This window comes from Phocoena phocoena, chromosome 5, assembly GCF_963924675.1.
Source record: "Phocoena phocoena chromosome 5, mPhoPho1.1, whole genome shotgun sequence".
NCBI classification, from domain to species: domain Eukaryota; kingdom Metazoa; phylum Chordata; class Mammalia; order Artiodactyla; family Phocoenidae; genus Phocoena; species Phocoena phocoena.
In genome coordinates, this window is record NC_089223.1 from 67,547,193 (window position 1) to 67,560,219 (window position 13,027).

The 13,027-nt window shown below is 37.1% G+C and overlaps 1 protein-coding gene across 1 annotated transcript in view; it reads left to right on the forward strand.

Annotated features, from left to right (window-relative positions):
- Positions 1–7,632: 7,632 nt before the first annotated feature.
- The window catches only part of FRYL (FRY like transcription coactivator), a 135,280-nt gene continuing 129,885 nt past the window's right edge, over positions 7,633–13,027 (forward strand). Inside the window, exon 1 of the mRNA XM_065877145.1 lies at positions 7,633–7,752. Within this exon, the coding sequence (XP_065733217.1) occupies positions 7,633–7,752 (120 nt within the window). The remainder of the gene's footprint in view (positions 7,753–13,027) is intronic.

The window sequence follows — 13,027 nt, forward strand, 5'->3', positions numbered from 1 at the left end:
CACCAGGAGTATTTGTGCCAACAGATGATAAACACTATTATGAAAAGTTACAATAATTAAAAGAATGGTACTGATACAAAAGCTGATTGTTAATGAGCAGAATAGGAAGCATATTTGAGTATGAATTTAGTTTATGATAATAAAATCAGTGACAAAATTTTAGTAAAGGTACTGAGAAGAACTGATTAAACGTTGAGGAAGAATTTAAAAATTTTTGTTGTATAACACCCCAAGACAGATTTAAATGGAGTGAATATAACTGAAAGAGAGTTAAAAGAAAATAGAGGTAAATATATATCTGATCAAAATGGGGACACTTTTTCTTTTTAGCCCATTTTATATAAATGAATTTGAAGAGCAACAGAAGTACTTGATTTGGCAAATAGTTATTCTAAGCAAAGAGTATGTTAATAATATAGACTTTTAAGGAAGAAAAAATGATATGTCAAAATCTGGCAGTTGTGGAGGAAGTAAAGCCACTGATCTGAAAGTTCTTAAACTGAGAACCTAAGTTCACATTCCATTCAAATGGGACAATCGACTTTAATTAGAAGTCAGTTTCCTTGTCATACATGAACAGTAACTTGATGTGGTGTTTTGCACCTGGTTCCTGCCAGGAATTTTACCATCTGGTTGTTAAATTATCGGCGGCTTGAAATCAGCCATGATGGGAGTATTTCCATGATGGAAATTAGCAAATGCTGCAAATCAGGACACAATTTTTTTTTTAAAAAAGAGGCGTTTACCAGCTTATCGCTTGAAATAAGATTTGGTTTGTTAGCATAAAATAAGATAATATGCAAAATATCTTAATAAATATTAAATAATGTTTTGTTTCCATAAGAAGTGAATGGTGTCTGGTTTGAGATTCCTTCATTCAGGAAGGAATTTTGAGGTATACCTTGCCTTATATAGCAAATTGTGTTTGTGCGCTGAACCCATCAAACAATGCTTTCATATTGTACCTCTCAACATGTACAGCGTGCACATTACTTTTCTTTTCTTCTCTTCAGATGTACAGTTTTGCTTTGGATGGTTGGTTGAAAGATACACCAATCCACCAGGCCTCCCCAGAAGTTGAAGTTTTCTTTCATTCCCTAATCTGATTTTGCTATCTTTGTTTCTGCTTTCAATTTGTCTACCATATAACCTGATTTGTGTTTTTGACATTTTATTGTAATTGACTTAGTAAACTGTTTTCTTCGCTTGGTCCAAGTACATTATTGTTTTAAGCTTTGGCCTGGTCTGCTGTTTATTGTGACTCTTCTCAGGCACCTTTGGTTCTGGCTGACAGGAATAGAGTAGGCTTTTCTTTCTTTTTTAAAAAAATTAGACTTTTTTTGTGAAGAGCAGTTTCAAGTTTACAGAAATTTGAACAGAAAGTACAGAAAGTTCCCATGTACCCGCTTCTGCTACCCACCCCTCCCAGCCCCGCCCATTTCCCCTACTATTGATATTTTACGTTAATGTGATACATTTGTTACAATTGATGAACCTACATAGACATATCATAATCACCCAAAGTCCATAGTTTACAATATCAGTCTTGGTGTGGTGCATTCTATGGGTCTTGACAAATGTGTAATGGCATGCATCCATCATTACAGCATCGTACAGAATAGTACTGTGCCCCTAAAAAATCCTCTGTGTTCCACCTATGTATCCTTCCCTCCCTCCAACCCCTGGCAGTCACTCATCTTTTTATTGTCTTCATAGTTTTGCCTTTTCTGGAATGTCAGATAGTTAGAATCACACAATATGTAGCCTTTTCAGATTGGCTTATTTTACTTAGTAACATGCATTTAAGTTTCCTCCAAGTCTTTTCATGGCTATATAATTCATTTCGTTTTAGCACTGAATAATACTACATTGTCCGATGTACCACAGTTTGTTTATCCATTCACCTACTGAAGGACATCTTGATTGGTTCTAAGTTTTGGCAATTATGAATAAAGCTGCTAAAAACATCCGTGTGCAGGTTTTTGTGTGTATATGTTTTCTACTCCTTTGGGGAAATACCAAAGAGCACGGTTGCTGTATTGTGTGGTAAGAATATATTTAGTTTTGTAAGAAGCCTTCAAACTGCCTTCCCTTTTACATTCTCACCAGTGGTGACTGAGCGTTCCTGTTGTTCCACATCCTCACCAGCATTTGTTTTTGTCAGTGTTATAGATTTTGATCATTGTAATAGTTGTGTAGTGGTGTTAACTGGAAAAAAAAAAAAAAAAAAAGCACAACCTAAAAGTTGAGAATTGTGTGTGCTGAGGACTTCGGCCTAGGACGCAGCCTCTAAGATAGCTCTGAGGGACTGCTCCTGAGAGGTAAGGGAGGAGCTAGGATACATAGGAGTTTTTGCAACAAAAAACCAGGTAGTTGGAACATCAAAAGATTACTGTTAATTAAAAAAACCCAGACATCTCATGTTAGTGAATTCATTAGCAAATAGAAAGATGCAAGAGTCTGGACTCATTGAAATCATTCCTTTGATATGCACCTTAACTATCTAGGGCCGGTACCCTGTTTTTCTCCATCCTGAATCCCCTCGGAGTGCATGTTGGGGGGGCTGCAGTGGCTAATGGCTTGACGTTGGCAGCACCCTTTGTTTACTGATACGGCAGGTGACATTTTCCATCCACAGTGGTATCTCATTGTTGTCTTAATTTGCATTTCTCTGAAGACGTATGATGTGGAGCATCTTTTCATATGCTTACTTGTCATCTGTATGTCTTCTTTGGTGAGGGGTCTATTCAGATGTTTTGCCCATTTTTTAATTGGATTGTTTATCTTCTGAGTGCATTTTAAGAATTGTTATATATTTTGGATAACAGTTTACCGAATATGTGTTTTGCAAAGGTTTTCTCCCAGTCTGTGTCTTTTCATTCTCTTAACAGTATCTTTTGCAGAGCTGAAGTTAGTAATTTTAATACAGCTCAGTTTATCAATTTTTCTTTCATGGGTTGTGCTTTTAGTGTTGTATCTAATGAAGTCATAGCTAAACCCAAGAACTGTTAGATTTTCTCCTTCTTATAGTCTGGGAATTTTATAGTTTTGCATTTTACATTTCGATCTATGACCTATGATCCATTTTGAGTTAGTTTTTGTAAAAGGTGTAGGTTCTGTGTCTAGAGTTTTGGGGTGGGGGCATGTGGATGTCCAGTCATTCCAACACCATTTGTTGAAAAGTCTTTTTCCATTGATAGCCTTTGCTGCTTTGTCAAAGATTAGTTTCACTTGACTCTGTCTTTGTGAGTCTGTTCCTGGGCTCTCTATTCTATTCCACTGATCTATTTATGTATTCTTTCACTAGTACCATACTATCTTGTTTACTGTAGCATTAAAGTAAGTTCTGAAGTCGGGTAGCGTCAGTCCTCCAACTTTCTTGTTCTTCAATATTGTGTTGGCTATTCTGGGTCATTTGCCTCTTTATATAAACTTCTGAATCGGTTTGTTGATAGCCACAAAATAACTTGCTGGGATAGGCTTGCTTTTTAAACTAAGAATTTTGCTTTTGCCTTTTAAAATAAGAGATATTTTTGACTTTTGGTCTTGTTCAAAGGCCATTTACCTTATACCTTTTCTTTCTTAGGTTGTCATCAACATGTTTACTACTAACCAATATAAGTAAATAATTATAATAAGTAAGCAATTGTGTGGTATTTTGTTACTTTTCTGTATTATATAAATCTCTTCGTAAATATGTGTGTAATATGCATGTATATATAAGATTATGACCACAAAGTAGTAATTTTTTATCCCTAAAGACCTGTTTTTGGGGGTGAGGGTACTGCAGGCAGCTTTCATAGACTCCACTGGGGTCTTTTTTTTTTTTTTTTTTTGGTACGCGGGCCTCTCACTGTTGTGGCCTCTCCCGCTGCAGAGCACAGCCTCCGGACGCGCAGGCTCAGTGGCCATGGCTCATGAGCCCAGCCGCTCCGCGGCATGTGGGATCTTCCCGGGCCAGGGCACGAACCCGTGTCCCCTGCATCGGCAGGCAGACTCTCAACCACTGCGCCACCAGGGAAGCCCTCCACTGGGGTCTTTTTAAAACTACATCCACCACCCTCCCCTACTCATCCTTATCTAAAACACCTCAGTCACTGAGTCACTGTGCATTCTGGGGGATGTTACTGTTTAGTGTTGTGCATAAGAATATAATGGAGCTAGAAAAACACTGAGAACCAACCGCTGCTGTAAAGTAATGAAACCAAACATGTATCAGCTTAGGGTTTTTGTGTCTCTTCTCCCTTGTCTGTTCTCCTTCATTGAAGTTCAGTTTATCTTATAAAGGTATAGGAGTCCTATGAGCATGAAAAAGGTAATTTTTAAATGAAACATGCTAAGAACAGTGCTATATAGTTAGCTGTCTAAAAATACTGTATTTATGTTTTATTTGCACCTTATCTAAGAGAAAGAGTATACATGCTAGGTTAATTTTATCTTAATTTTATATGTTAATTATTCAGGTCTTACTTTATTCTTATTATCAGTGTTTTATAGATTTATATTCCAAGGATGTTTAATCTGACATTGGGTTTTTACAACTTGTAATTCAATGCCTGAATTGTGTTAAGAGTTACACTCTAACATTTATGTCTTTATTCTCCCGTAGGCTTATATAAAATTTTCAAAAACTTTTAATAGCGTGTAGAGAAATAGGATTGTTTAACCTCATAAAATATTTAACTCAAGCAGTCTGGTGACATCAGGTTAATCTAGTTAGGTAAACTAGCCTTCTTACCCTGCTTAGAGTGACCATCCCTTTTTCTTAACTATTAGCAGAATATGAGAAAAATTCACATATCTTCACCAAAGCTGAACATTATAGTGAAATACACAATTGGGGGAAACCACTTTGATAAATGAAAAGTATTATTTAATTTTTATTTATTTTTAAAATATTAGTGAGGTTAAATATTATTTTCATGGTTACTGGCTTCTTCTATTATATCTTTTGTAGCTTGTTTCTTCATGTCCTTTGTCCAGTTTTCAGTTTGGGAGTGTGGGTCTTTTTCTAACTGATTTCATTAGAGCTTTGTGGATGAAGGTAAAAGTGATTAACCCTTAATAAGTAATTTTCATTAAAATTTGATTTTTTAAAAAATTGAAGTATTTTTATTTTGGAAGATAATGCAGGTCTTTGGAAGATAAACCTTTATCTGGAAGATAAATACTGGTTTCCCTAAAACTTTTGGCTGTATTGGCAAATTTCTTACAATATGCAATTATGATACGTAGGAATATTTGTTTATGCTTAATTTATGTTTATGATTTTTTAGGAAGTAGAAGACAGTAAGGGTGAGTTTTTGAGAGGTCATTTTAACTAAAGTTTTTTCTTTTTGAGGAGACTTTAAAGGTTACAATGTTATTAAGATTATACTTCATCAAAATCTAGAATTCAAGTGCCAAAGTCTATCATAGCTTCTTGTTTAAAATGTTTATTGTAAAGTTAAAGCCAAAGAAACTTTGTAACTCTCTTATGATCTTATGAATTTTAATTAAAAGATATATTTTGTATCTACTACCATAAGTCAAAATCTTAAAAGTGTTTCATCCTCATTTTTATTTCTAAAATGTAAAAATTAAAATTCTAGAAACTATCTGGGTAGGCTTTTTCACTATTTTATGATTCCCAAGAGTTATTCAACATGTGTGGATATAAAATATAGGATATTGTTAATGACTCAGAATAAATTTTTAAAATTTAAGATCTCCTTTCCCCACAATGACATTTGTTAACACATTCTCTCCTTTGTAATACACAGTGTTGGATCATGAAACAGAGTAAACAAACAAGTCATTGTTTAAAATAAATAGTGTGCACTGTGTTCAAAGGACTGTGAATTTTTGTTTTGAATTGTTATTATATAATATTAGTTCTAGAATACATTACATATTATATTTTAATTTTATGTGATACAAAGATATTTATTTTAGGTGCAATATTAACAGTTTATAACATTCTTTAGATTATTTTAAATATTTATGCATCATGTATGACTAACTTCTAATCTTAACCTTGGAGGAAAATATTCTGTTCTATAAAAAATAAGTAAGTAGGGCTTCCCTGGTGGTGCAGTGGTTGAGAGTCCGCCTGCCGATGCAGGGGACACGGGTTTGTGCCCCGGTCCGGGAGGATCCCACGTGCCGCGGAGCGGCTGGGCCCGTGAGCCACGGCTGCTGGGCCTGCATGTCCGGAGCCTGTGCTCCGCAACGGGAGAGGCCACAACAGTGAGAGGCCCGCGTACTGAAAAAAAAAAAAAAAAAAAAAAAAAGTAAGTAAACGAAGATAATGAATAGGACATGAAAGTAAGCCATTCTTTGGTATTTGGAAGTTCAGTCTTTTTTTTCTCCCCTGGCTGCACCGCACAGCTTGTGGGGTCTTAGCTCCCCGACCAGGGATTGAACCCGGGCCCTCAGCTGTGAAAGTGTGGAGTCCTAACCACCAGACTGCCAGGGAACTCCCGGAAGTTCAGTCTTTCAAAAATATTTATTTTTCTTAAATTTGCAAATTATTTTTTTCTGAAGTGACTGCCATAACCTGACTTTATATTGCTTTCTAGAATTTTCTTTGGGTGTTATCACAGTCACCTTCAGATATCTTGGCACATACTATGTTTGGTAGAGTAGGGTTTTTTTTTTTTTTTTGGGGTTGACGGAACAATTCCTCATAAGTTGGGAGTGTATTTATTTAGATTAAATTTATTGTCCTGTGGTTATGCACACACATACACGTAAGCAGAAATTCAGTGTTTGAAAAATTGTGTTCTGCTTCCTGTTTCAAGGAGGAAGTTACTTATAGGACAGCGTATTGAAAGGGTAGTATCTAGAGATCAGCCTGAGGGAGAGAAGTACATTCTTGCAGGTTCTCTGTGAATATTCCAGGCCAAAGGGATGCCACAAGCTGAGGTTAGAGAATGGGAGGGTCTATATTATACAACAGCCTGGAAGATCGAGGTGACTGGATAAACTGTAGATAAAAGCCAGGTAGACTGCCCAGGCAGTCAAGAGAACAGAACAGGTGAAGATAAACAGCAAGCAGTGGCGTGTGCTCTCTTTGTGCCACACTTGATGTGAAGCACTGTTTGCCAGGCACAGTTGATATCATCCCTATCTCTCCTTTGAAGGATTCAAAGAAAAGTCCTATGAGTCATGTTTTATTCCCTTCATTGCACATAACTTTGTTTAGAATTCATTTGTTCATTCAATACTTATTTATTGTATACCTAGTATATATACCAGGCATTGTTCTAGGCTCTTGGGATTCATCAGTGAACAAAAAAGACAGAAGAGGATCTTTGTTCTTATAGCATTTACAACAGTAGGGTAGGGAGAAAAATAGCACATAGTAAATGTAACATATAACTAAATTATAGTTACGTTGGGCAGTATGTTAGAAGGTGACAAGTGTAGTAGACAAAAATAGAGTCTGGTAATACAGATTGGGATATCTGGATGGGATTTAGGGGGAGGATACATATTAAATAGGGTGGTTATGGTTGGCCTAATTGAGTTGATTATTAAAGTAGAGTTCTTTTCTTTCTTTTATTTTTAGCTTCAGCACAAGTCAGCAAAGTGAATAAGTACTGCACTTCTTCCAACTTTCATTCCACTTTGGGGAAAAAGAATATCATCATGTCAAGCATTACGATTGACCCAGATGTCAAGCCTGGTGAATATGTCATCAAGAGCCTCTTTGCAGAATTTGCTGTTCAAGCTGAAAAGAAAATTGAAGTTGTAATGGCTGAACCCTTGGTGAGTAGAGCTGACCTATAAATCCAATATTTTCTTGACTTGCATTAACCATTATATTACAAATTTTCCAAAGAAAATAATATACCTGAAAAAATATTAAAGGAAGCCAATCTGAAAAGGGTACGTACTGTATAATTCCAACTATATGACATTCTAGAAAAGGCAAAGCTGTGGAGACAGTAAAAGATCAGTGGTTGGCAGGGGTTGGGCAGGGGTAGGGGTGGGATGAATAGGCAGACACAGAGGATTTTTAGGGCAATGAATATATTCTGTATGCTATTATAATGGTGGATACATGTCATTATACATTTGTCCAAACCCATAGAATATGCAACACCTGTTGTGAACTGTAGTGCAATCTGTAGACTTTGGATGATTAGGCTGTGTCAGTGTAGGTTCATCTGTTATAACAGATGCACCCCTCTGGCACGGAATGTTGATAATGGTGGGGGCTACGCGTGTAAGGGCACAGGGGAATATGGGAAGTCTATCCTTCCACTCAGTTTCGCTGTGAACCTAAAACTGCTCTCAAAAATAAAGTCTTCAAAAAAAATTAAGGGATAGCCCAGTAGTAAAGTGATGTTCTAAAAAGCTGTAATGACTCTAGAACCCACTTTGATAAGTTACTGCAGGTCACCAAAGAACAAAAATGGATTTCACCAATGGGAATTGTTGAGACAGATAAAACATAAGAGAAAACCTAAAACATTCTGTGAGTTAATGATGTGACAGTAGCCAGACTTATAATGAACATGTAAACAGCTTTGAACTTACAGTACACGAGAATACTTAAAGAATGTGAGGAGCTCTGTGCGAGTCGAGCTTATGGTGACGAACGAAGAAAAAGACCAAAAACAAATGTCTGGGTTGGATTCTAACGAATTGTGGTGGCTATTATGATAGATAATACAGTGGTTGGGCAGTAAGAGGGAGAACAGATGAAAGGCAAAGACTATTTAGTTATTGTATGTAATTCAGGCTGGAATGAAAAGAGCCTTGGAACTAGGGCATTAACAGTGGAGAAGTGGTTGCAGAAAAAAGTGAGATAAACAACAGAAGCAGAATCAGTAGAACTTGACACATAATTAAATAGGAGTAGGTGTTTCGAGTGAGAGTGAAGGGTCAAAGATTTTTTGAAGTGTTAGAAAAGATGGTAGTGTATTTACTTAGGTAAAGAAAACAGGAATGTTATTGGGGTAGTAAAGGTGATTAAGATAATTTTTTCCTTTGTGTATGTTAAGCTTGAGCTACTAGCGATCTAAACCATGTGGAACTATTTGATTGGTAGCTGGAGATTCCTTTTGGGAACTCACAAGAAGTATAGATTTTGGCATCATCTACATGAGGGTGATAAAGCTAAAAGAGCACATGATAATATCAAGGGAAGAGAGTATAGAATAGCATCATTATTGCCAAATAATATAGAGAGGCAGAACACAGTGAACACTGAGGAGGAGCATATTGGACTTGGAAATTAAACAACCTGAGAACAGTTTTAGCAGAATGATATAACTTTAGGAAGCAACTCTTTGGGTTTGAAGGGGATGGATATGGGATGTATCAAGATCACGCTGGTAGGTTAGAAGTACGCTGATGATAATGAAGATGGAGGTAGAGGATGTAATAGCTAAAATTTATTTATTCCTTACACAACTGGATTAGCGATAGGTCTTCACTGCCACTTTGAGACTCAGAGGGTTTGTTACTTGTCTGAAGCCCAAAGCCAATAAGCAGCAGAGTGAAGAGTTAGGCTTAACTCAGTCTGCTGTCCTTCCTCAGAAGGAAGGGAGGAAAGGAACGGAAAAGAGAATAATGATGACCTAAGAAAGAAGGGAAGTTGAGGAAGTATCATAGCTTCATAATTTTCTTAGTGAAGTAGGACTTAACATTACTCATAATATGATGGTATGTGTGTGGGTACATGCATGCCTCGAGTTTCTTTCTGATCATTAAATAGAGGAAACTATTCTGAAGAAAGCATCTATGAAATAATGTATTTGAGGTTTAATAAATAATTATAGGTAAAAGATCATTAACCAAAATGTATATTTTAAAGCTGTGCATCTCACTATATTCAATTTAAGTCATTCCACGATTACTTTCTGCATATCAAATTAATGTTTTTATACCAATGTATATATATTTTACAGCATGTATATAATATAAAATTCTGTTTTAGAAATTAGGATTACAAGAGTCTATAGATATGAATTAGTGATTATAAGGCTTGATTAGAAATGTACTTACTCTATAAAATGTTATTTTCTTCATCCATGGTCTATGAATTACATGATAGATCGCTACACTAGCCTACTTAAATAATGTACAGTCAGAAAGGGAACCACTTTTTAAAAAATACATTATAAAAAGTTTATGGAGCGTGGTGACTATGGTTGATAATACTATATTGTATAACTGAAATTTGCCAAGAAAGTAGAACTTAAGTGTTCTCACCAAAAAAAGAAAGAAAGAAAAAAGTGAATATGTGAGGTGATAGATGTTTTAATTAACTTGAAGGTGGGAATCCTTTCACAGTATATATGTATATATCACATTGTATACTTTAAATATATTACACTTTTATTACTTATATCTCAATAAGCCTGAAAAAATGTTTATTAAAATTTTTAAACTTAGATAAAAGTAGAGATTATAGTATAATGAACCCTCAGCAATCAGCTGGCCTCAGCAATTTGCAGCTTACACAGCACATATTTAAAACTTTTACCTATTTTATAAGCTATTTTTAAACAGCACCATGTGCTATGGTCCTAAGAGCTCGAAAATATTTTATATTCTTAAAGGAATTTTAATTTTGAAATGTGAGAGTCTTCAGAGTAAAACAGTTAAAATACGAGTGAAACTACCTAATTTGAATGAGTCTATAATATGGTGATTTTCCATCTTTCTCCTTTTTTCTCCCAATGCCATTGTTACTGTCCTAGCTCAGGGCCAAGTTCTGTCATATTAGGCCATTGCATTAGCTTTCTACGCAGTCAAGAAGTGGTCCACTTCCTTCCCATTTTCCTTGTTCTCACCAGACTTTTCCTCATCTAAAATACAAATATTATTGCCTTTCTGCTTTAGAAATCTTGCTTCCTTTTCATTGCTATGGATTAAATTAAAGTTCTTGGTGAGTCACTTCAGCCTCTTCACAGTCTCGTTACAGTTTGTGTAATGTCTCATGATTCTCCTATCCTGATGTGTGCTGTGACACTTAAAAGTATCCTCTAGGGCTTCCCTGGTGGTGCAGTGGTTGAGAGTCCGCCTGCTGATGCAGGGGACGTGGGTTCGTGGCCCGGTCCGGGAAGATCCCACATGCCGTGGAGCGGCTGGGCCCGTGAGCCATGGCCGCTGAGCCTGCGCGTCCGGAGCCTGTGCTCCGCAACGGGAGAGGCCACAACAGTGGGAGGCCTGTGTACCGCAAAAAAAAAAAAAAAGTATTCTCTATATATTCTGTTGTTCTGATGTATTTTTTATTTTTCTCTCAATCTAAAATGCTTTTTTGTTCAAAGTGTCATTTTATTTTTATGTCGTTTATTTATTTATTTTTGGCTGCGTTGGGTCTTCGTTTTTGCACGTGGGCTTTCTCTAGTGTGGTGAGCGGGGTCTACTCTTCTTTGTGGTGCGCGGGCTTCTCATTGCAGTGGCTTCTCTTGTTGCGGAGCATGGGCTGTAGGTGCGTGGGCTTCAGTAGTTGTGGCCTGTGGGCTCTAGAGCACAGGCTCAGTAATCGTGGCACATGGGCTTAGTTGCTCCACGGCATGTAGGATCTTCCCGGACCACGGCTCGAACCCGTGTCTCCTGCATTGGCAGGCGGATTCTTAACCACTGGGCCACCAGGGAAGTCTTAAAATGCTTTTAATTCCTGTTTTTAAACCTCTACTCATTCTTCCAACTTCCCACATGTTCCCTCTAACATGGTGATCCTTCCCCAAACTAAATGAATCTTTGTTTTGCCATAATAATTTGTTCATACTCCTCGATTCTGACATTGTCATATTATGGTTAATTGCTTACATGTTTATCTTTTCTGATGTGAGCTACTTGATACCAGGAACCAGGTCTCTCTTTCCTCTGTACCTGCAGCACTGCCCTTGGTGGTAGGTGCTTAGTAAAAGTTTGTATTTTAAATTGAATATAGCCTTAAGAACATTGCTGTGGCCTGTGCCCTTTTTCTTCTAACAAAGCATAGTATCATTGTGTTAGCCAGAGCTTCTGATAGTTCTTTCAGAATAGTCTGATGTTGACTATATTTTATTCATTCATTTACCAGTTAATTTCAGAAACATCTGCTGTGTAATTGAAAATGAGATTATTAAGTTATGGTGAGTAGTGGTGAGGATTCCATTAGAAAATAGGTGTTTCTACCCCATCATCACACTTAAGAGAAAAGAGGCATCCCTGCTTACTCCTTCTGACACACCAGGAAAACCCCCAGTGTTGTAGACGACAGCAGCCAAGGACAAACACTGGCTGAGAAAATACCCATCATATTTTACAGATTTTACCCGCCTCACTCCTATATACCAGCATAATTTCTTCTTGTCTGAATCAGATCTCTTCCAGCTTTGTTTCATTTATGTCCAAGTCTGAGTAGATGGTGTATCGTTTACCCAGCCTCAAGATTAGATAAGGAAAATACATTTAATCTAACATTATCACAAGGTTTTTATTATAGCTTCAAATGCGCTTATTGTGATCTCATTTATTTTGAAATTTATTTTGTACCCTTTCCAGTAATAAACAGCCATTCAAGATGACTCTCTTGCGTTCTTGAATGAAACTGTCATGGGGTCTCTTTAAAGAAAACAGCATCCACGAGTTGTTACATAAAAGGAGGCTAGCATGTCTCATGGTCAGATGGACAGTAGGTTACATGAAAACTTAGAAGCACAAATGTGAATGGCTTTTGCTAAAAGAATTTAATCAATCACTAAAATGAGAGAACTGGCCTTTTCATTCTCATATTAGAAGCCACAATAAAAGGAGGTTAAGGAAGGCAACAGATTCGAAGATTAGCTGAGCTTGACTTCAGCCACAATTTCATTTTTATCTTAGAAGGAAGACTCAAGAAGGAAGGGCAGGGCTTCCCTGGCGGCACAGTGGTTGAGAGTCCATCTGCCGATGCACGGGACACGGGTTCCTGCCCCGGTCCGGGAAGATCCCACATGCCGCGGAGTGGCTGGGCCCGTGAGCCATGGCCGCTGAGCCTGTGCGTCCAGAGCCTGTGCTCCCAAACGGGAGAGACCACAACAGTGAGAGGCCCGTGTAC